The sequence below is a fragment of the Olea europaea genome, chromosome 1 (genome assembly GCF_002742605.1).
Source record: "Olea europaea var. sylvestris chromosome 1, O_europaea_v1, whole genome shotgun sequence".
In the NCBI taxonomy this organism is placed as follows: domain Eukaryota; kingdom Viridiplantae; phylum Streptophyta; class Magnoliopsida; order Lamiales; family Oleaceae; genus Olea; species Olea europaea.
In genome coordinates this window covers 10,891,072-10,913,150 of record NC_036237.1, presented here as the reverse complement: position 1 = coordinate 10,913,150, position 22,079 = coordinate 10,891,072, and the positions used below count along the sequence as shown (strand labels likewise).

The 22,079-nt window shown below is 34.4% G+C and overlaps 1 protein-coding gene across 1 annotated transcript; it reads left to right on the top strand.

The window, feature by feature from the left end:
• Positions 1-1,575: 1,575 nt before the first annotated feature.
• Positions 1,576-6,856, top strand: LOC111393853 (ATPase family AAA domain-containing protein 1-B-like). Its single transcript, XM_023019599.1, has 5 exons — positions 1,576-2,091; positions 4,327-4,627; positions 5,100-5,258; positions 5,477-5,772; positions 6,467-6,856. The coding sequence occupies exons 1-5, from the start codon at positions 1,891-1,893 to the stop codon at positions 6,686-6,688; spliced, it is 1,179 nt and encodes a 392-aa protein (XP_022875367.1). The 5' UTR covers positions 1,576-1,890; the 3' UTR covers positions 6,689-6,856.
• The last annotated feature ends 15,223 nt before the right edge of the window (positions 6,857-22,079 follow it).

Below are 22,079 nucleotides of genomic sequence, written 5' to 3'. Positions count from 1 at the left end.
TCTTGATTCATTACATTATTACTTGTCAGTAATTTCATATGTTCGAATACAAAACATTACAAATAGCACGTATCCTAACATAATTTCTTATTGGAAAATTTTTCATATCGGTCCTAAAAATTGAAGATAGTACAGATAAACTCAGATCTTTAAATAGTAGCAAATAGCCCTCAAACTTTTCAAAATTGTGCTGTATAAAAACTTTTAGACGATTATTGTCCAAATATTCGTTAACCATAACATGACCAATTCTAAAGAGGACAAAATGGTCTTTTAATATTTAATTAATTAAAACAATGATAATTTGCATACGAGATTCAAGACCTTTAAAATTTATTCAATGCAGATCGAAACCCTTAATAATATGCATTGGAATGATCTTTAATTATTTCTACCCAAAAATTGTCAATTCACCAAGAGATCAAACTTCTACCTTAATTTGATTAATCTCTTAAAAAGGCAAAATGATCTTTTAATATTCAATTAATTAAAATAATTGAAAATAGAGACAAAGTGAGGTGGTTATGGTGATTGATGTTGTGACTGCAACTCAAGTGGTGATAGTTACTGTGAAGTTCATCAACCCCATTGGATGGATTGGGGAAGAACAACGCTTTCAATTTTTATTTATTTATTTATTTTCTCTTCTTATTTATTTTTTTGGTTCTATTTTTAATTTTTTAATTAATAAAATATTAAAAATGTATTTTTTATTTTAAAATTTGATCAAATTAAAGTATAACGTTTTACTTTTGATAAAATGAAAATTTTTTAGATGAAAATTATTAGAAGTCTTTCAGGTGCACATTTATTAAAAATGTTTGAGACCACTCGGTATATTTTTGTTAAGGTCTAGCTCTCCGAAGTAAATTTCCCTTATTTTAATTAATTAAACGTTTAAAAAACTATTTTTTATTTTAAAAATTGGTCAAATGCTTGATTTTGGTCAACTAACAAATTTTTAGACGATAAACTGTCCAAAGGTCATTATATTGATTTTGAAAGACTGGGACTATCGCTACAATTAAAAGATTTATATGCTATCTAGGCTGTTTTGAAAGGTTTGGGGCATTTGGTGAAAATTTCCCTTTCTTATTTACAATTTTAATATTAACAAATTGAACTATCCTCTTGATTCTCACTATGGTGATGTTTGGTGTAGCTAAAATTAATTTTTTTAGTATATTCTGATAAAAGTTGATGAAGTGCATAATTGAAAACTTATGAATCTTATGAAATATTTACGATTAAAATTAATTAATAACTTTATCTTAAATTTTTATCGAGATTTTAATTCACTTCAAATAGACTTTATTTGTGGTTTGTTTTAAAAATCTTTTTCAGTAAATTTGAGTGATAAGTGCTGTTTGGTTCCACTTTTTCACCCAAAAAATGAATTTTTTGACCGTTACTTCTCCAAATCAATCGTCATTTTTCACTTCTTTCCTTACAGATGAGATTCACATTTATTTCTAGTAGTGAAAAAGTCAATTTTCTTAATCACTACCGAACAATTTCCGTGAATGTCACTTTGTCCACGTGCACCCATTTAACGAAAACCACAAATGAGACGGCAGGTGACGGGAAAGACGGTTTTCGCAAGAAAAGATTCATACAATAATGTCTTCGTCAACATTGGAAGCCTAAGGTCCTCTCTCAGAATTTATAATTCTTGGGTAAAGGGGAAAGCCTAGGACCTCTTTCAAGAAAAGACTCATCTTCGTTCGGCCGTTCGAAAGCCCTCACATTACTAGACGCGTTCCCAACCCTTGTACTCTCGTGCCCTACAAGCTTTCCTCTTCTTTTCAAATTCCCAAATTCGCCAAATCGGTAAATTTTGCAGATTCTTCATCTCAAATTGACGCCAAATCCTCCGAAAGAACTGCAAAAATGAGAAGCGGGTCATCTGAAACCAAGTTTTTGCAAGAACTGGTTCTCTACGCCGCAAGCGCAGCTTTGAGCTGTTTGGTTTTGTTCGCGGGGCTCCGACATCTTGACCCCAACCGCGAAGCGTCCAAGAAAGCAGTCGAACACAAGAAGGACATTGCAAAGCGTTTGGGCCGACCTCTCATCCAGACCAATCCCTATGAGGTTCAAATTTATTTCTATACGTGTTGTATTGTATGTTATTTTTATAATTATATGCCTTAATTTGTATAAATATTGTACGGCATTGTCTCTGTCATTGATTTTTATTTTTTACTTTTTTTTCAGTAATGGTTGTTTGTTTTTTAATTATTACGAAAAATTCACAGTGATGGAAGTTAAGTTACTATAACATACAAATTTTTTAGGTAATATTCTTAGTGACTTAAATTTTAAATATTATTGACAATGTAATTGCATTTTGATTTTGTTTTAGGTTTTATTGGTTAGGACAAAGACAAGGAAAGAAAAACCTAGTACTTTTGGAATTTTCTTATGTTTGATCTTGTTGGAAATTGCGAATATGGCTTGAGCACCTTGGACTAGGATCATAAAACATTTGGCTTGCGAGATATACAAGCCAAGCTTGAAATCATTTTACTTAAAAACTTCATGGTTGTACTTACTGACTACCAAACACAATAAAATTGCCAATTTGCTTGAGCTTGGCTCAGATGTAATTTGTAAAAGATTAGTTCTGCTTGACTTAAACAATGAATCAAACAAGCTTCCCCCAACCTTCTTTTTCTCTTTCTTTTTCTTTCTAGGCTCATTTAAGATGTCAACCTGAGTTTTAGGAGCCTGTTAAGCTATTTATGCCCTTGGATAGATGTCATAGATAATCCAAGAATATTTCTTTTCAGCACAAGGATAATGTGAGGTATTGGGTTTGTGCTAAAGTTTGTTTAATTGTTACTTCTTTTTTCATTGATTGTTGTGGATATCAAAATTTGGATTAAGGCTTTCTTTAGGTGAAGATTAAAAGAAGAGTAATGTCATGTAGCCCAATTAGTGCTAAGCACAAGTCAATGTATCCTAAATGGAATCCATATCTTTTTATATCCAATCACTTAATACTAAATTGGCATCAGTCTAGATGTCAATTAAGTGATTAATATCTTAAATGAGACCCATGTTTGATATTTTTTACTTCAAGGTATCCAAATTTAGCCCTTGTTTGGTAGCAATTAAAATTAGGTTTTTAATAGATTTTGTTGGAAGTTGATGAAATATGTGGTTAAAAAATTGTGGGACCTATAAAATATGTTGGTTAAAATTAATTGTTGACTTTGATTTAACTATTATCAATAATTTTAAAATAATTAAAAATAAAAAAATGTCTTATTACGCCTAGACTTTGTCTAAGCTCAACTAAGCTTATAAGGCTTGAGGCTCAGCCTTGATGTCTTGTCACGCTTTACACCCTTTGAAACCTTGAATGAGACTAAAGTGAAAATTTTAAAAGATTTCGATATTACAGCAGTCCTAATATTGAGAATTCTGTTTCTAATAATTGAATTTTATAATCTTGGTTATCAAATTGCTTAAATTAAGTAGAGGAAGAGTTAAATGTACTTCTACGCTGAATACAAGTGCTTTGAAAGTAATGATATTTTGTTTACCAGGTGTTTGGGTAATCTATTGAAGTTCGTCAACTAGTTTACACATGAATCACTTTGGTAGTTCTGGTACAAAAAATATATAAATTATAGTGGAATACTGCTTAGAGTTCTGCTATTGAAATACACACTCTCAAGTGTTCTAGAATTTTGAATCGGACTTTGTTTGCCTATGGGATGATTCTCTGGACACAATAGCATATGAATAACAGTCATACTAAGGTTATTGATGTCCATGGATTTGTGTCAGAGTGTTAATTAAAACATCAAATGCTTATTGTTGTCAAAAAATGTCACCACAGCATTGTGCATATCAGATTGCATATTGATGTTTAAATACAGTTAAGACTGCTATGATATCCTAAGGTGGTTCCGCATATATAGATGATGGCTGCCATTAATTCGTAAAGGGTCTAGTATTAGCTGATACGAATATTACGAAAATGAACAAAATAAAGTTAATGATGCAGAATACTGTTACTGGAGAAGGGGACTGGAGTCTGCCTCTTGGGAAGTAAATGGAGATCTGGAATGTTAAAAATTGGGTGTTCAAGTTCACTTCTTTTCGTTCTATAAAAGTTGGGCCTGGTGCTCAATTATTGAAGTCGTGTAGTAAGTTAGCAAAACCTTATATACTACATGTTATTTACTCTGATAATTGAAATGAAGTTAAATCTCACGGTTTTACCTGGTGGCTTTGTACAACGTTCAGAATTTATCACGTCCAGATATTCATCTATATACTCTTTCTTTACCATTTGTCTGTTTTACTTATTGATAGGATGTTATAGCCTGTGATGTAATCAATCCTGACCATATTGATGTAAGATTTGACTGTATTGGAGGATTGGAAGCCATTAAACAAGCATTGTATGAATTAGTTATTCTTCCATTACGAAGACCCGAGCTGTTTTCTCACGGAAAGCTTCTTGGTCCCCAAAAAGGTGTCTTGTTGTATGGACCCCCTGGGACTGGGAAGACTATGCTTGCCAAAGCAATTGCAAAAGAGTCTGGAGCTGTGTTTATCAATGTGAGAATATCAAATCTGATGAGCAAATGGTTTGGGGATGCACAAAAACTAGGTGAGTATAGGTCTCGTTCTCCGAGTTCTTACTCCACCTTGCATCTTCTGGATTATGTTGATTCATTTAAAGTTTCTTCTGGCCTCTTTGCATATTCTGATTATTTTAGTTGGTTTCACATGAATGTGTTGTGGTGATTCCCCTGTTCCTTCCCTCAATATGTGATCTACGTGTGTGCTTGTACTCGTTGCAATCATATTGATTTATTAGCTTGGGGTTAGGTGGGGTGGGAGTTTGTGTTGTAGATTTTTTATATTCATTTACACTGTGGCTAGTTTTTCAAATTCTCGTTTACGTAGTTTTCATGATTTGCTGCAACTTCTTAACTTTGATTTCTAAGTACCGGTTTCTCCTAATGGGTCTTATACATAGCCATGTTTTATTACTGCATAAATACTCGCTTTTCTTGTTACCGATTCTCCATGGATATCCATTTACTAGCTGTTACTTCTGATTGAAAATACTTTTGCAGTCGCTGCTGTCTTTAGCCTGGCGCATAAACTCCAACCGGCAATTATTTTCATTGATGAGGTGGATAGTTTTTTGGGCCAGCGCAAGACTACAGACCATGAAGCACTTACTAATATGAAGACAGAATTTATGGCTTTGTGGGATGGTTTCACCACAGACCGTGAGTTTCCTTAACCTTCTTGGGAATATTATTGAAAGATAGTTTCCATTGCTCTTTTAGCCTCTTTAATATGCCCTTTTGTGGCTCATTCATAATGTGGTTGTCGTATTGTTCTGTATAATGATGATAGATAATAGTGTTTATATCTATGTGTATTTGTTAATTTGAGATAATGTAGATGTCACTTTTGCTGAGATGGTATGATTTTGTTTATGCAGATAATTCTCGGGTGATGGTACTTGCTGCGACTAATCGTCCATCAGAACTTGACGAAGCAATTCTCCGTCGTCTTCCTCAAGCATTTGAAATTGGAATTCCTGATCACAGAGAGAGGTCACAGATACTGAAGGTGATTCTGAAGGATGAGAGCGTTGAAGATGACATTGATTACGACCATATAGCTGGTCTTTGTGATGGATACACAGGCTCGGATCTTCTTGAGCTCTGCAAAAAAGCTGCTTACTTTCCTCTCAGGGACCTGCTCGATGATGAAAAGAATGGACAATCATCTTCGGTTAGTAATTTCTCCTTTTCTTGCTTAATCAGCTTTTTTTGAATTCTATTTTTGGTCTACAATAACTCAGGTTATGAAGACCTATGATAACAAGATTGATTACATAATAATCTCAGAATATAACAGTATTTTATCAATTTATAAGCCATCAGCATTGAAAATGCAATGTGCAACAGGAATTGAGGAAGATTCAAGTTCTTCGAATGCCTTGCCTGCTCTAGTCATTTACTGAATCAATCGATTCCACTTTTAACTAGCATATCATATTTACTGATTCAATTTTAAGAGAACATATTAAGTTCCCATGACCCCATCAGATGCAAATCATTTACATGTGGCAACTTAAATAGTGTCGCAAGCTATAACATAATTCTGCCAGTTGTTGCTTCATGAAATAAATTCTTTACATATTACTTCTATACTAGCTTGAATCTATTCATCTACGGTTGGTAATCTCAGGAGCATTATTTACTTATTTCTCTATGTCCTCTTCTGTGTATCTGTAGTAAATTGTTGCTTTTGCTACAAATCGATGTGTATTTAGTTCTATAACACTACTATGAAATGCAATTTATGAAGTATGAAATATTAAAAGACGTTCCTTGTTAAGTAATGAACACAAATGCTTTGGTTCAGGAACGAATGATTCTAACTTCTACCAATTTTCTCGTCAAAACTTCTATGTTTTTTTTAGGTGCCAAGGCCATTATCGCAGTTGGATTTGGAGAAAGTCATCTCTAAAACAACGAAGACGAAAGTTGCTGCAAGTGAATATTCCCGATTAAGCTCACAATCATCAACGTGGCCAGGGCATAGAGATTCAGACAATTTTCAGGTTCAAGCAGCCATTAATGAGCTATCTAAGCTCGTGGTTTCCCAAATTTTGAACATTCAGCCAGAGTCCCAAGATCCTTGATTGTTATTTCCTGTCCTCAAAATCTTGTTGCTTGTATAACTATGCAATTAACTTAATTATTATGGGGTTTTGTGAACCCTTTTTGACATGAGATCAACCCTATTAGCAATTAGCATCTCCTAATTCAGGTTTTCGTTAATCCGTGCTTGGTCTTCATTTTTCCAAAAATTCATTTTCAATCACTCATTATTCCATCAAATAATTTTACACTTAGCACCATTTGGTTGGCAAAACATTTCCACGGTAAATGGAATTTGGGTGGTATTTTCGAACTTTGGTGTGTTTGATAGGAGTTTATTTTCCATAGAATAGAAATTCTTGGATTTTTTGGGAGCTGCACTTTTCTTGCTTTTGTATAGGCCTGGGCGTGGTTTGGTTTGGGTTGGTTTTGGCCTAAACCCAAAACCAAACCAAAGTAGTCGGTTTGAGTGAAATTAAAATCAAAACCAACCCACTCTAATTCTTAAACCGAACCAACCCAAACCACTTCGGTTCGGTTCGGTTTGGTTTGGTTTCTCGGTTTGAACTTTTAAATAACATTGCATTGTAACTTATAAAGAACAAGCAAACATTGATGTTATTCTTACACATTGTTCTCTCTCTTTTCTTTTTCTTTTTTTTCCTCCTTTTTTTCTTTCTTTTTCCTTTCTTTTTTTCCTTGTTCCCCCATTTTTGAGTTTGATTTACAAATGTGAGTGTTTCTTTTGCTTGGCGCATGATCTTTGGATACTTTCTGTAATGAATTAACAATTGCCAAACTTAATGACTAGTTTCACTTGTTTATGTTTGTGGGCGAGTGCTAATTGATTATTTGGATCATGTAGTTTCACATTATAGTTTGTCTCCTTCAAAAGTATTTGTTTCATATCCTAGAATATCTTTCCTAGCATTTGTTTGGTCAAGAAGCAACATTTGATTCCATTTATAATGTCCTTTTAGTTTGTGATTTTTGCCATATGTTTTTAACTGAAGAGATCACTCTCTTCTAACTTGTGGAGGAAGCAAATTTTCCTTCAAGTTTGTTTTGTTAATCTACAATGGGGGATGAGGAAAACAATTTTCAACCTTAAAAAAAGAGGGCTGCCGGAGTGCAACTATCTTGAGATAATCCTAATCTTGATGATGATGAAACTTTTGAATCAGAAACAAAAAGTTTCAAAAAAGCTAGTGACGAGGTTTTGGAAAGTAGAAGAATAGCGAAAGTTCGTCGTCATCAAGCATCAACTTTCGGTGCCTTATCTTTTGACTTTTCTTCCTGAAAAGGAAAACGAAAGCAAGAGAAAATGTATTGCTTGAGAGTGTGATTATGAGTTAGTTTTCATGAAATAATTATAAGTCCTATATCCATTTTGTTGCATGATTCCTAATCATCATGCTGCATGATTCTGGAGATATGAATGATTGAATCGTAAATATAGTCTACAGTTGCTAATAAAATCTTAGTTTTACTACTGTTGAAATTGATAATTAATGTGAAATTTTATTGGATTTGGATTGGATTGGTTATCATGTTTATTTTGATTCCTACAGTCATACTCTATCTGTGAGTTACCCTTCTTCTTCTTCTTTTTTCAAAAAGAAAAAAAATGGTTTAAATTTGTAGCGGGTTGAGCGGTTAATCATCGGTTTTGGTATTCAAACCATGAACCAAACCAAACCAACATAGTTTTTGTCTACAAAAAATCAAACCAAACCATTTGACTACTCTAAACCGAACCAAACCGAATCGGTTCGGTTTGGCAGTTTAGGTGGTTTGACGGTTTTTTTGCCCAGGCCTACTTTTGTATATGGTGGGAATTGATTTTTCGTTGACGTTTTTCCTTTTTCTTTTTTTTTTTTTTGTGGCAATGGAAATAAATTCTAAGAATTATTGTAAAAAAAAAATTTTCATTTAATTGACAATTTTTATGTAAAACAAAGTCAAACGAATAGCAAAAAATAGATAAATTTTTTGAATTTTATGTTTTGGGCAATGAAAATAAATTGTGGAAATTACATCTTTACCTACTTTTCAAAATCAATTTTCTAAAATCATAGTGAAGATTTAAATGTACAAAAATAAGATATTTTAAATATTTAATATTATAATACAAATTTAATTAACCTTAATTCATTTTTATTTCCCACCCCTCCTCTCACCGGCCCTCCCCACTCATCCTCTCTCCTTTCATCAATTCAAGTAGTCGACGATAGAGTTGCTCCGGCCGATACCACACCAAAGCGCCTGTCGTCGCGAGACAAGTAGTCGGTGGTCGGAATGGTGCGGCTCACCGAATTGATTGTTTTGCTGTCGATGAATGGTATGCTGCGGGGAGAGGACCGACGCCGTTCCTTCACCTATCTCATCTTCTGTCTTGCTACGTGAAGGAAATCGGCGCCGCGACTGCAAGAGCACAGCTGAGCGTTCGTCGCTCACTTGCAGTGTATTGAGGTCGCGGTGGCGTTCGCGATTTTGGGGATTTTTTAGTAGTGTTGTGGTGTGGCAGCGGCGACGGCGCTAAGTTTGGGGATTCTTTTTGTTGTTGTATTGTGGTGTAGAGATGAAAATGGTGATGGTGCTGTGGCCAAAATCTGCAGCTCCGCGATGGTAGTGGTGTGTAGGCTGCGATGACACTAAGTTTGGTGATTTTTTTTGTTATTGTGGTGTGGTGTAGAGATGGAAATGGTGATGGTGCTGTGGCCGGAATCAACAGCTTCGCGATCTGGTGGGTTTTTAGGTATGCTTTCAATTGGTAGATAGGGGCTGTAATGGTGATGGTGGTGTTTGGGTGGCAGTGACTTTGTTGGATCCGATGGCGAAGGTTACGTTGGATATGGTGGTGGTTGTGGTTTTGTTGGTGGCGACGGTGTTGGATATTGTGGGTGGTGAGATGGTGGCGATGGTTATGGTGATATGTTGGTGGCGATGGGTCCATCGAAGTGATGGTGGATATGGCGCGAGGTTGTGTTGATTTGAGGTGGTGATGTTGCCGTCGAGAGGTAGCGGTGGTGGTAGTTATGGCAGCAATGACGGTGGCGGTGGTGCTACTGCAAGAAGTGGCTAGGTGGTGGTCACAAGTGTTGTAGGGTGTTTGTGACCAACTAATTGGTTGAATGTGACTAATAAATTGGTTTGTGACTTGTAATTTATTAATTTGTGACCATAAAATTAATTGTGACCAATTATTTTGATATAATTTGTGACTGACAAATGAATTGTGATCAATTAAAATTTTGATTTTGTGACTAATCAATGAATTGTGACCTAAGAAATTTTTGATTTGTGGCCGACAAATTAGATGTGACCAATAACAATTTTGATTTCGTGACCTATAAAATTTTTGATTCGTGATCGAAAAATAATATGTGACTTATAAAATTTATGTTTGTGACTTATAATTTATTAAGTTGTGACCGAAAAATTAATCTGTGACCTATGAAATTTTTGATTCGTAATCGAAAAATAATATGTGACATATAAAATTTGTGTTTGTGACCGAAAAATTAATCTGTGACCTATAAAACTTTTGATTTGTGATCGAAAAATAATATGTGACCTATAAAATTTGTGTTTGTGATTTATAATTTATTGAGTTGTGACCGAAAAATTAATCTATGACCTATAAAATTTTTGATTCGTGATCGAAAAATAATATGTGACCTATAAAATTTGTGTTTGTGACTTATAATTTATTGAGTTGTGATCGAAAAATTAATCTGTAACCTATAAAATTTTTGATTCGTGGTCGAAAAATAATATGTGACCTATAAATTTTTTAATTTGTGATCGAAAAATAAGTTGTGATCAATAATATGATAAGTCGTGACTAAAAATTAATCTGTGACTAATTATTTTTGGATTTGTGACCAATAAATAAACTGTGACTTACAAAATTTTTGAAATGTGATCGTAAAAAAAATTGTGACATAAATTTTTTGATTTGTAACCAAAAAATAATAAGTAACTAATTATATTGTTAATTTGTAACCAAATTGTATAGATCTGTGACCTAAATATATTTAATTAATAAAATAATTAATTAACTAATTAAATTATAAATAATTTTTAATAAAAATCTGATTTTAGAAATTTGAAACTTGTTTTCTTATTTTTGAAATGTGCCATCATTAATTTCTTAGTTATGAAATTTTCCCAAATAAATTTCATCACTAATACCAGTAAATTCTATCCGGTTATCCCTTTAATTGATAATTTTCATGTAAAACAAATTCAAATGAACATCAAAAATATTTTTATTTCAACATATTTCACATGAAAATTTATATCAATCAAATACAATAATTTACAATTATTAGGAAAACAATTTCTAAGTAATTCAATTCCTCGTGATTCGTTTTTTTCAACTCAATTTTCATCTTTGGAATCAAACGGAAACTTAGTGTGTGTTTGATAGGAGGCCAATTCCATTTTCCATAGAATTGGATTTCCAACTATCACTTTTAAGGGTGTTTGATGTCCAAAATTTTCCCTAAAATTTAAATTCCTACTTTCTTGCTACATAAGTCGAATTCCAACTTTTCCTTGAATTGGAATTCTCTACTTTTCGGTTACTGTAGCAATTTTTATTTATTATTATTATTTTTTTTTTGGCAATAGAAACAAATTCTAAGAATTATTATAAAAAAAATATTTCCCTTCAATTGACAATTTCCTTATAAAACAAAGTCAAACAAATACCAAAAGATAGATGATTTTCTTGATTTATTTTATTTTATTATTATTATTTTTTGCAATGGAAACAAATTTCATCCCCAATATTAGTAAATTCTACCCATTTAATTGATAAATTTTATATAAAATAAAGCTAAATGAACACCAAAAAATAATTTTATTTCAACATTTTTCACGTGGAAAATTATACGAATCAAACACAATAATTTACAATTTTCAGGAAAACAATTTATAGACAATTCAATTATCTGAAATTCGATTTTTTTCCACACAAATTCCATCTTTGCAAAAAAAGGGGACCCTAAAATTTAAAATTTTTCATTATTTTTTAATCTCATATTCTCCAACAAAATTTTATTTCAAAATGCATTTTTGTCCAAAAATGGGGCTCAAACAACGGCATGGTAACATTTCTTGTCACCGACTCACTGCCTAGTATTTGCCTGATTTCGACTTAAAATTTGTCATAGGTCCCGTTTGTTTCTCATTTATGAAAGAATGAAAATGAAAAATATAATTATTATGAACCCCATACAAAAGATAAAAATTTAAATATGGTGACTTAATATGATGAATAACGATTATATTTTTTATTTTAATGAAAAAAGAATGAGAAACAAACATGGACATATTTATATGGCTAAAGCCACTGTGACCATAGAATAACTCTAGTTATATAAAGGCCCCCCAGGGCACATCCAAGTTGGCGGAACAATCACATTGGGGGCTCTGAAACCAAGCGTGGGGAGTTCGATTCCTGGTGGGAACCTTTGATCCAATAAAGGAGGAATTATTGGTGGATTAATCATCATGGAGGAGGCTCCCTTTGAGAAAAAAGTAAAAGTCATGTGGGAACCTGGGAACCAACAAGGGCACATCCTGCGATTTATCTCCCTGAGCAGTTGAGGGGCCGGAGATTCAGGGACGAGAATATAGTCTGGCGCAAGCTGGGACACCTCGTTAAAAAAAAAAAAAAAAAAAAATTTGACTATGAGAAAATTGCTTTTAATAAGCTGGGGCCCCGTTAAAAAAAAAAAAAAAAAAAAAAACTCTAGTTATATAAAGGATATATGGGGGGCCATTTCTACCTGACACAAAATTAAAAGGCATGAGATCACAGTTGTATATTTCATCGTGAAATCCTATAACTGCAACTGGATGTCACTCTTACATCACATTGAAGACGTAATAGTAAAATTCTATTACTTCGAGGATTTTACTTTTGTATACTTGTTAAATTGTATTTGTCTAAAAATCTTAGGGATTACGAGTTTGGAAAATGCCAAACAAACATAATATTTGACATAAAGAATGATATCACACTCACATCGAGGCGTGAGTCCCGCGCAAATAAAATAATGCCGACCTTCCCATGTATGTACTATCAACTCCTATATTCGTGTAGTACGGTCCAATATCCACGATGTGACTTACGTCCAACATGGTTGGGTAGTTATCGTGTTTATTTTTAGAGCAATGCTACAAAAACAAGCTACACACATGTTGATGTATAATTGGAAAGTTTATAAAAAATAAAAAAAAATAAAAAAATTGCTGTGCATCAGTTTGTTTTTTGTTTCCTATTTTTTAGCCTTTCTATTTATCATTTTCCTTATGTTTAAATTCTGAAGTGTTTTACAAATTCCCAACGATGCCTAAACAGTAAGAATGTTCATAAGGGCGTCCACCAGCTTTGTTACTATGGGACTCTGAGCTGGAATTGTTTCCCTTAGCTTCCCAGCAACCAAATTCATGATTCATTTAGTTCGGCCTTTTTTGGCTAAATTATGTCTAAATTATTTATATTATCTTTGGGTAGCTACTTAACCTAAAGTCTTCTACACATGGAGCAAAGAAGTAATCCAAGCCAATGGAGGTTAGAAAGTCTATTTGTTATGCCCCGTTTGGTATCCATTTTTTTTAAAATGCATTTCTCTCTCTTCTTTTAAATCACACATTCTTTATTAAAATAATATTTCACGTAAATAAAAAACTTTTCCTTATTTTTCAACCACACATTTCCTATCAATTTACTATTCAAAAATGTATTTTTACATAAAAATGTCTCCCAAACATCCTCTTAATTGTTATCAAGGATTCTTTCAATACGATTATTGTTAGTTGAGTTTTTTTTTTTTTTTGTATTTTTTTTCCAAAAAGAGTTATTACTAAAACTTAACTATTTTTTAGTTGTCAACAAATACTTTCATTTATTAATTACACATAAAATTATTTGACTAAATACTATTCCTTGATTATATGAAGTTTTTAAAATGAAATGTTTGAAATAAATTTTCATGGCAGGATTATTTAAAAGTATAAATAATATTATTTAAAATTATTTGCTCAAGACGTTATAATATGACACATTATTATGTGAAATATCGTAAAAATTATGAAATATTATAATTTCTGGTATAGTCTTAAATTTTATTTCTTTTTTAAATTTCATCTTGAATTTCATTTCTAAAAAAATTATTGGACATTAACAAATGAAAAATAATAATAAATAATTTTTATTTTTTTTATTAAAAAAGTCGATTAATCGTTCAAAATTAATCATTAAATAATATACAAATCGAGAGGTGGGTTAGATATATTTGGTATTTTAGAATAATGCAGATTTTAACTTTTAATAAAACCCGAAATTAGAGCTTTTTTGAAGAAGCTCAATAATGGAGCTTCTCTTAAACAGCTTTAAAAAAAATTTCTTTTCTTTTTTTTTCTTTTCAATTTATTTTATTTTATTTTGGGGTCAATAAACGCCTTTTGGACCCTAAACCATACAATCATATTTTTATGAAAAAGTGTATTTGAGCTCCCAAAAAGCCCTCCCAAACTCGCTATATCCTCTCTTTTTTCGATTCTACATGTATATATCTTTCGTACCCATTATTTATAATTATAATGGGTGAAATAGTATTTTTTTGGAGAATAGATGGTTGAAAAAGAAAGAAAATTTTTCAATTTACGTGTGATATTATTTTATAGAAAATAGTGTGGTTAAAAATAAAAAAAATTTAATTTAATTTAATAGAGATCAAATGGGCTTAACATAAAATAATGTCAGTTATGAATAGTGTTGAAAAGACACAAAAGTCATCTCAACCCAGGTATTGAGGCCAATGTTTCAAAAGAGAATTCTCGAAATAATTTCACTCTTATTTTAATGTTTATTATTGATATTGTATCATTCTCATGAATATTTTCTTTTATAATAAAATCTTTAATTTCCTCGCGACTTGTTAATGTTAATTTTTATTTTTTGAATTTTTAAAATAACATATATTTTAGAAAATTTGTCTTCATCACTCACCCAATAGTCCGAATCATACAAAAATAGCTACAATGGTATTTTTCTCCAATACCAATATTTGACCAAGCAAAAATCACCATTGCCGTCTATAGTCTGCAAAACATTTTGAATACGCTCTCCTTGTAACATTCTCCCACCATTCTTTATACACAAGCATTCTCTCTCTATTCTATTTCTCTACTGTTATTTTAAAACCTTCAGATCTAAGGATTGATTCATGTAAAATTGCCGAAGTTCCAGAAAGATAAAGAAATAAAGAACATCAGATATTTTTTTGCCCTGGGAAAGGCCCGGATGTTCAGTTGTGTGACTTAGTCATTCATTGAGTGTCTAACAAGAGATTCAGCTCAAGATCCACTAATATACCCAAGAGTCAATACAAAAATGTACAAAGAAATTACAAATTTCTTTGAGTTTTTCTCGCCTCTTTTCAACTAGAAAACCCTCATAACTTTCAATCTCTATTGACCGTACTAAACAATCAGAAAGCTCCACTAAGAACAAACATTTCAACCACAAAGATCGATTACAATTTTAAAAAGGGAAAACCCTATTTTTCACTCAGAAAAGGGAGAGAGACGAAGAGATTGAAAAGAAGAATTTGGAATGTGAATAGTGCCAATGTCAAGTATATATTTGTCCTCACCAATAGTCACGATCAAAGGGTTTGCAAGAAGCCACGTGGATTACAGATTCACATTCCTTAAGAGGCAAAAATCATATTTATACAAAACATGTTTTATCATAAAATCAGCAACCCTGTGTAAGTAAATGTGACCCAAACAAAATACGGCCCAACAAGCCAAGACTTAGCAAGGTAGCCCAAAATTATCAACATCTATCTAAAATTCCAAGAATAAAAAATTCTTTCCATAATTTTTCCAGTTTCAATGATTTCCTCTCTGATTCCACCGCTCTTCTGAAATCATCAGTCGATAATTCCAGACCATTATCATTGAAAAAGTTGAATCAATTCTAATTCGACAATAATTTCAATCCCTTTTTCGTTAACTAGCTCGATATAGTTATAACGTTTCTGTTATAGTTGGGATTCAATTTCCTTCCAACTCCAACTACCAGTAGCACATTAATGAAACTGCAATCAAATGAAGTTATTTAATTCAATTTCTACTGAATTACAATAACCAAAAATGGAAGAGGAGAAGAAGAAAAGAAGAGAGATAGATGGAGAAAATCAAATTGGAATGATCATTTTCACGTGCCTTACTCTCTCTCTCTTCTGATAGTTATAATTGAATTGGAAAAGAAAACGTGAATTGAAAGAAGTGTGTTTTGCTTATTACAACACAAATGAAATCAAAATAAAACGCCAACGTTTCTCATCAATTAACCGTTGGGTCTTCCTCCTGTTGGTGTCTTCCTTTCCTGTTGCTTCTCTTCTATTTCCTTTCCCAAATTTTGTCTGGTCTTTGATTGCCCTCATGACATCCCTCCCCCGTGGAACAACCTCGTCCCCAAGGTTCAAACAATGGAAAAATCGACCGAATGAACTCTGATGTTTCCCAAGTTGCGTCTTCCACGTTGGTTCCTTCCCATTGTACCAGCCACTGAGTGATAGCTCGGTTATTCTCTTTAATCATTCGTGGACAAAACTCGTAGCGGTTGTTTTTGATCCTCCACTCCTTTGTATAGTGCTGGTAATGCATAAACTGGAACTTCTTTCTCCCCCAATTTTTTCTTTAGTAAGGATACATGAAAGACAGGATGAATTTTTGCATCTGCAGGTAGTTCGAGTTTGTAAGCAACCTTTCCAACCTTTTGTACCACTTGATAAGGCCCATAGTATTTTGCAGCCAACTTCTTGTTTAATCTTTTAGCTACTGTCTATTGAGCATACAGGTGTAACTTGAGGTAAACCCAGTCTCCCACTTGAAACTCTCTTTCCTTCCTATGTTTATCTGCATATAACTTCATTCTTGCCCTAGCTTGTGCTAGATTCTCCCTTAATATTCGATCCATTTGATGTCTTTCTTGCAATAACTCTTCCATACAACCACATTAAGTTGTTGGTATGGTCCCAAAGCCAACTGTGGTGGTTTGATGCCGTAAAAAGCTTCAAATGGTGTCATCTTAATAGCAGTGTGTAGAGTGGTGTTGTACCACCACTCAGCCAAGCTGATCCACCTGCTCCATTGCTTAGATTGTTTGTATACCATACATCTGAGGTAAATTTCAAGACATTGGTTAAGCCTCTCCATTTGCCCATCTGTCTGTGGGTAGTAGGATGAACTTAACTGGAATGTTGCTCCCATATGCTTGAATAGCTCTTGCCAAAATTCACTTGTAAAGATTTTGTCCCTGTCTATCACAATACTTTGTGGCATCCCATGTAATTTGTAGCTATTATCTAAGAACAATTTCGCTACCTGGACTGCTGAGAAGGGATGGGCTAGCACAAGAAAATGGCCGTATTTTGTGAATTGGTCCACCACAACTAATATTACATTCCTTCCCCCAGATGTAGGTAACCCTTCCACAAAATCCATTGGTATGTGGCTCCAAGCATATTGAGGTTCGGGTAGGGCTGTAATAGACCAGGGTAAGCCACATGTTCACCCTTACACCTTTGGCAAGTGTCACATTCCAGAATTTCTTGCTCGATCTCTTTAGTCATTCCAGGCTAGAAAAAATGATGTTTTGCTCTATGTAGGCTGGCTTGAATCCCTGAATGCCCTCCTTCTTAGGAAGAGTGAATGACACTGATCAACTTCTTCCTTATCCCACCACTAGATCCAATATACAGTCGAGAATTATATTTAAGGAGTCCATCTGTTTAAGTATAGCCTGGTTTTGCCTGCACATTGAGTAGTAGTGCGGTGATCTTGCTTCGTGCCTCTTCATCCCCTTGGTAGCTGCTTATGACCTCTTGAATCCATACTAGAGTTATAGTAATAATTGCCCAACATTCAATATCTTGTCCTTCTCTTCTGGAGAGTGCATCTGCCACTTTATTGTCCACCCCTTTCTTGTATTGTATTTCATAGCTAAGCCCCAAAAGCTTTGTCAACCATTTTTGCTATAGAGGGGTAGTGATTCTCTGTTCTAACAAGTGTTTGAGGGATTGATGATCTGTCTTTATAATAAAATGGTGTCCCTCTAAGTAGTGCCTCCACTTTCCCACCACCGTCACCAAGGCCAGCGGCTTCTTTTTCATAAATGGACAAGCCTAGGTTTCTATTGTTAATGCCTTTACTCAAATAAGCAATGGGCCTCTTACTTTGCATTAACACAGCCCCATACCTCTATAGCAATCATCAGTTTCGATGACAAAGGGAATGGAAAAGTCTGGCAAGGCCAAGACCGGTGTGGCACTCATAGCTCCCTTTAACTCTTGAAAGGCCAATTCAGCAGCCTCATTCCAGATGAAATTATCCTTCTTCAACAAGTCAGTTAATGGTTTTGCTATGGCTTCATATCTCTTCACAAATTTCCTGTAATACCCAGTTAGGCCTAAAAATCCCCTCAAATGTTTGATGTTGGTCGGTTTAGGCCACTCTATCATTGCTGAAATCTTAGAGGGATCAGCTGCCACACCCTCCGCAGATATTATATGTCCCAGGTATTCCACCTTGGTTTGCCCAAATGAACATTTGCTCCCCTTAGCATACAACTGATGTTCCTTCAGAAGGTTGAGAACCACAGTAACATGATAACAATGATTGTTTAAATCAGTGCTGTAGACTAGGATGTCATCGAAAAATACCCACACAAATTTTCTGAGTTGCTCCTTGAACACCACGTTCATTAAACATTGAAACGTGGCTGGGACATTTGTGAACCCAAGGAGCATTACCCTAAATTCATATAATCTTTCATGTGTCTTAAAAGCAATTTTATGCACGTCTTCAGCTGCTACTCTAATTTGATGGTACCCGAATCTTAAATCAATCTTGGTGAACCACTTGGCCCCCTTTAATTCATCCAATAAATCATCAATTAGAGGCATAGGATATTTATCCTTGATAGTGAGGCTGTTTAATTGTCTGTAATCCACACAAAACCTCTACGTCCCATCCTTTTTCTTAACCAAAAGTAATGGTGAAGCATAAGGGCTATTACTCGGTTGAATTATCCCACTCTCCTTCATCTCTTTAACCATATTTTCAATTTCAGACTTCTGTACATAAGAGCACCCGTAAGGTTTGAGTCTAAATGGTTGTACCCCCTCCTTAAGAGGTATGCGATGATCATTAAATCTGGTTGGAGGTAGCCCTTTTGGTTCTGAAAAAACCATGGAGAATTGGTCCACAACTGTCTGCAGTTCCAGGGAAATTGTTTCCTGTTCTTTATCAATGGAAACAGTGATTTGAGCTACCATTCCATAGTTATGGTTCCTGAACCAGTACTTGTCTTCTTTATCACTTATCATTTTGATTTCCCCCTTAATAGTTTCACATTCCAATTCCATCTTCTCTCCATTATAGGTGAATATAATGCCCCCCTTTTTGAAATCAAAGAGCACTAGATTGAACTGACTTAACCAGTCTACTCCTAATACCATATCACTTTCCCCCAGCTTCAACACCCTCAGTTTATACTGGAATTCAGACCTTGTATCACCCATGTCAGTGGGTTGCAGATGGCCTCACTGATCAATTTTTCCCCTCCTGCTACTGTGAAAGTTGTTGGTTTAATCCGCTCCATCCTGAAATTAAGGCTTTGGGCTAATTGTTCATCAATAAAACTATGAGTACTCTCACTATCAATCAAGATGGATACCCTTCTTCTTTTGATACTCCTAGGAAACCTTATTGTTTTGGACATGTTGCTGCCCACTAATGCTTGTATAGAAATCTTCACCATTTCTTCCTGTGGCCTCTTCTCTTTCTCCTCTTCTTCTTCATCCCCCTTGGAGTCATCCGATTCTTCCCTCCTTCATCATCAACTAATATGAAGTTCAGCATCCTATTCTTGCACACACGACCCCTTGTGTACTTCTCATCTCACTTGTAGCATGGTCCCAACTCCTTTTTCGTTTGGAAGTCAAAGGGGGTGATAGCTTTGAATTTCAATGGATTGATGGAATTCTTTGGGTTGGGGCCTGATTGAGGTGTGGTCTTATGAGTGGCTTCACTGGTTCTGTTAGTGATATAGTTGAATTTGGCTTGTGGGTAGGGTTCGTATGGTTTGGTTCCTTATTCAAAGCTATAATGGTATTCTCCTGCAACAGTGCTACTTCAAAGGCCTTGGCAAGGGTACTGGGTTTAATGATTTTTACCATGGATTTGATCTCCTCCCTTAACCCACTGGTAAAAATAGATATATAACAGGACTCAGGTGAGTAGGGTAGGGCTAGCATCACTCGTGACTTTAATTCTTCAAACTGCTCTTGGTATTCAGCAATTGTTTCTTTCTGCCTCAGTTTACTAAAGACTTCAATCACCTCATCTGTATTGGGACGGCTGGTTATGAATCCGTGGAACCATATATCCGCTTTACCCTTTAAATACATCTTAGCTATGCCCACTTTCAAGTCATCCGGCACTTGATGTATCTGAAAATACTTTCGTGCCTTCCTCAACCGCTCCCTAGGGTCTTCCCCATTGAAGTAAGGGAAGTCAATCTTAGGAATTTTAGCATTCAACCTGTAATCACCCTTACCACTTCCTTGAGCTGAAGAGTTCCCTGTTCCAGACGTTTTTATGCTACCACCAGTTGAAACTGGGTCATGTGGCTTTCTATTTGTATCCCTTTGCCATTATTCCCATTCATCTTAGCCATCATAGCCACTAAGGATTCATTTTTGTCATTCATTTCCAGCATCAGCACTTCCAATTTGTCCTGTTTGCTGCACATAAGTTTCACAGATTGCTTAGTACTTTGGTAAACCGTACCTAAATCTGCCTACTCCTTATCTATCCTCTTAATCTGTTCTTCATGGGTCTTGCTTCGAGTATCCATTCCCAATTCACGTCCTGCTCTGATACCAAATGTTATAGTTGGGATTCAATTTCCTTCCAACTCCAACTACCAATAGCAAAATAATGAAACTGCAATCAAATGAAGTTGTCCAGCTGTATTTAATTCAATTTCTACAGAATTACAATAACCAAAAATGAAAGAGAAGAAGAAGAAAAAGAAAAGAAGAGAGAAACAAATAGAGAAAATCAAATTGGAATGATCATTTTCACGTGCCCTGCTCTCCCTCTCTTCTGATAGTTATAACTGAATTGGAAAAGAAAACTTGAATTGAAAGAAGCGTGTTTTGCCTATTACAACACAAATGAAATCAAAATAAAACGACAACGTTTCTCATCAATTGACCGTTGGGTCTCCCTCCTGTTGGTGTCTTCCTTTCCTGTTGCTTCTCTTCTATTTCCTTCCCCAAGTTTTGTCTGGTCTTTGATTGCCCTCATGACATTTTCTTGCAAATCTAACCATCATAGCGTTCTCAATCATTATTGGCTATATAGTTTTCAGATTTTTGTCAAAAAGGCCTTTAATCCATGTTATGAAGAAATGGTGGAGATTCTTGGAGGAGAAGTGCTATGTGTGTCAGTTTTACAAGGTGCCAAAATTCAACAAGCAAATTCAACTGTACAGAAAAGTATAGATTTACTTGAATTCTTTACTGGGCATGGAAGATTCCGATTTCACCAATCTTTTTTCAAGTAACAAATCAACTAAAACCAATCTCGTTCTTGACTCGAATCAAGTTGTTTTGGACAATTTTCTTGGTTCCAGGCTGTACTGGATGAATGAAAACAACTAGCTCACAATCGCTGATTCTGAAGATCAGAAAGAAAGACAAGTGAAGAATTCTAGTTCCTTAGTTGCAACATATTCACATATTGTTCGATGAAATTGAGCAGAAAAGAAACGAGGTGAGACTATTCATTAACGTAGCTATCGAATTTCAGAGAGACAAGTGGCGGAGATCGATTTCGTTTACTCATAAGGCAACTATGGAAACAGTTGTAATGGATACAGAACTTAAGAACAAAATTAAAGCAGATCTGGAAAATTTTCTAAAATCCAATCGCTGTTATCACCGATTAGGCCGTGTTTGGAAGAGAAGATATTTACTATATTGACCTTCCGGCACCGGTTAATCAACATTTATCGTCGTCACAATCAAATTTCTTCCCTACGATATATACGAATTCATATTAAACAAAATCGCCCATTATTCAGATCTGAAATTCCTTATGCTACAAACTTCAAACAAATCGCCGATCGTGATGGAGGATCTGGACCGTTACTTGAACACAAAATCAACAGCTTTGAGCTTTTCAGGGATTTCAAATTTCATGGATGGGATTTTTTCATGCCGTGGTGAAGTGCTATGATATTCACTATGTTGAAATACATCCATTTGGGACGAGAAATCTCAGTCTCCCCAACCTCAATTGATATCTTATGAGAACAAGTATCATTCATAA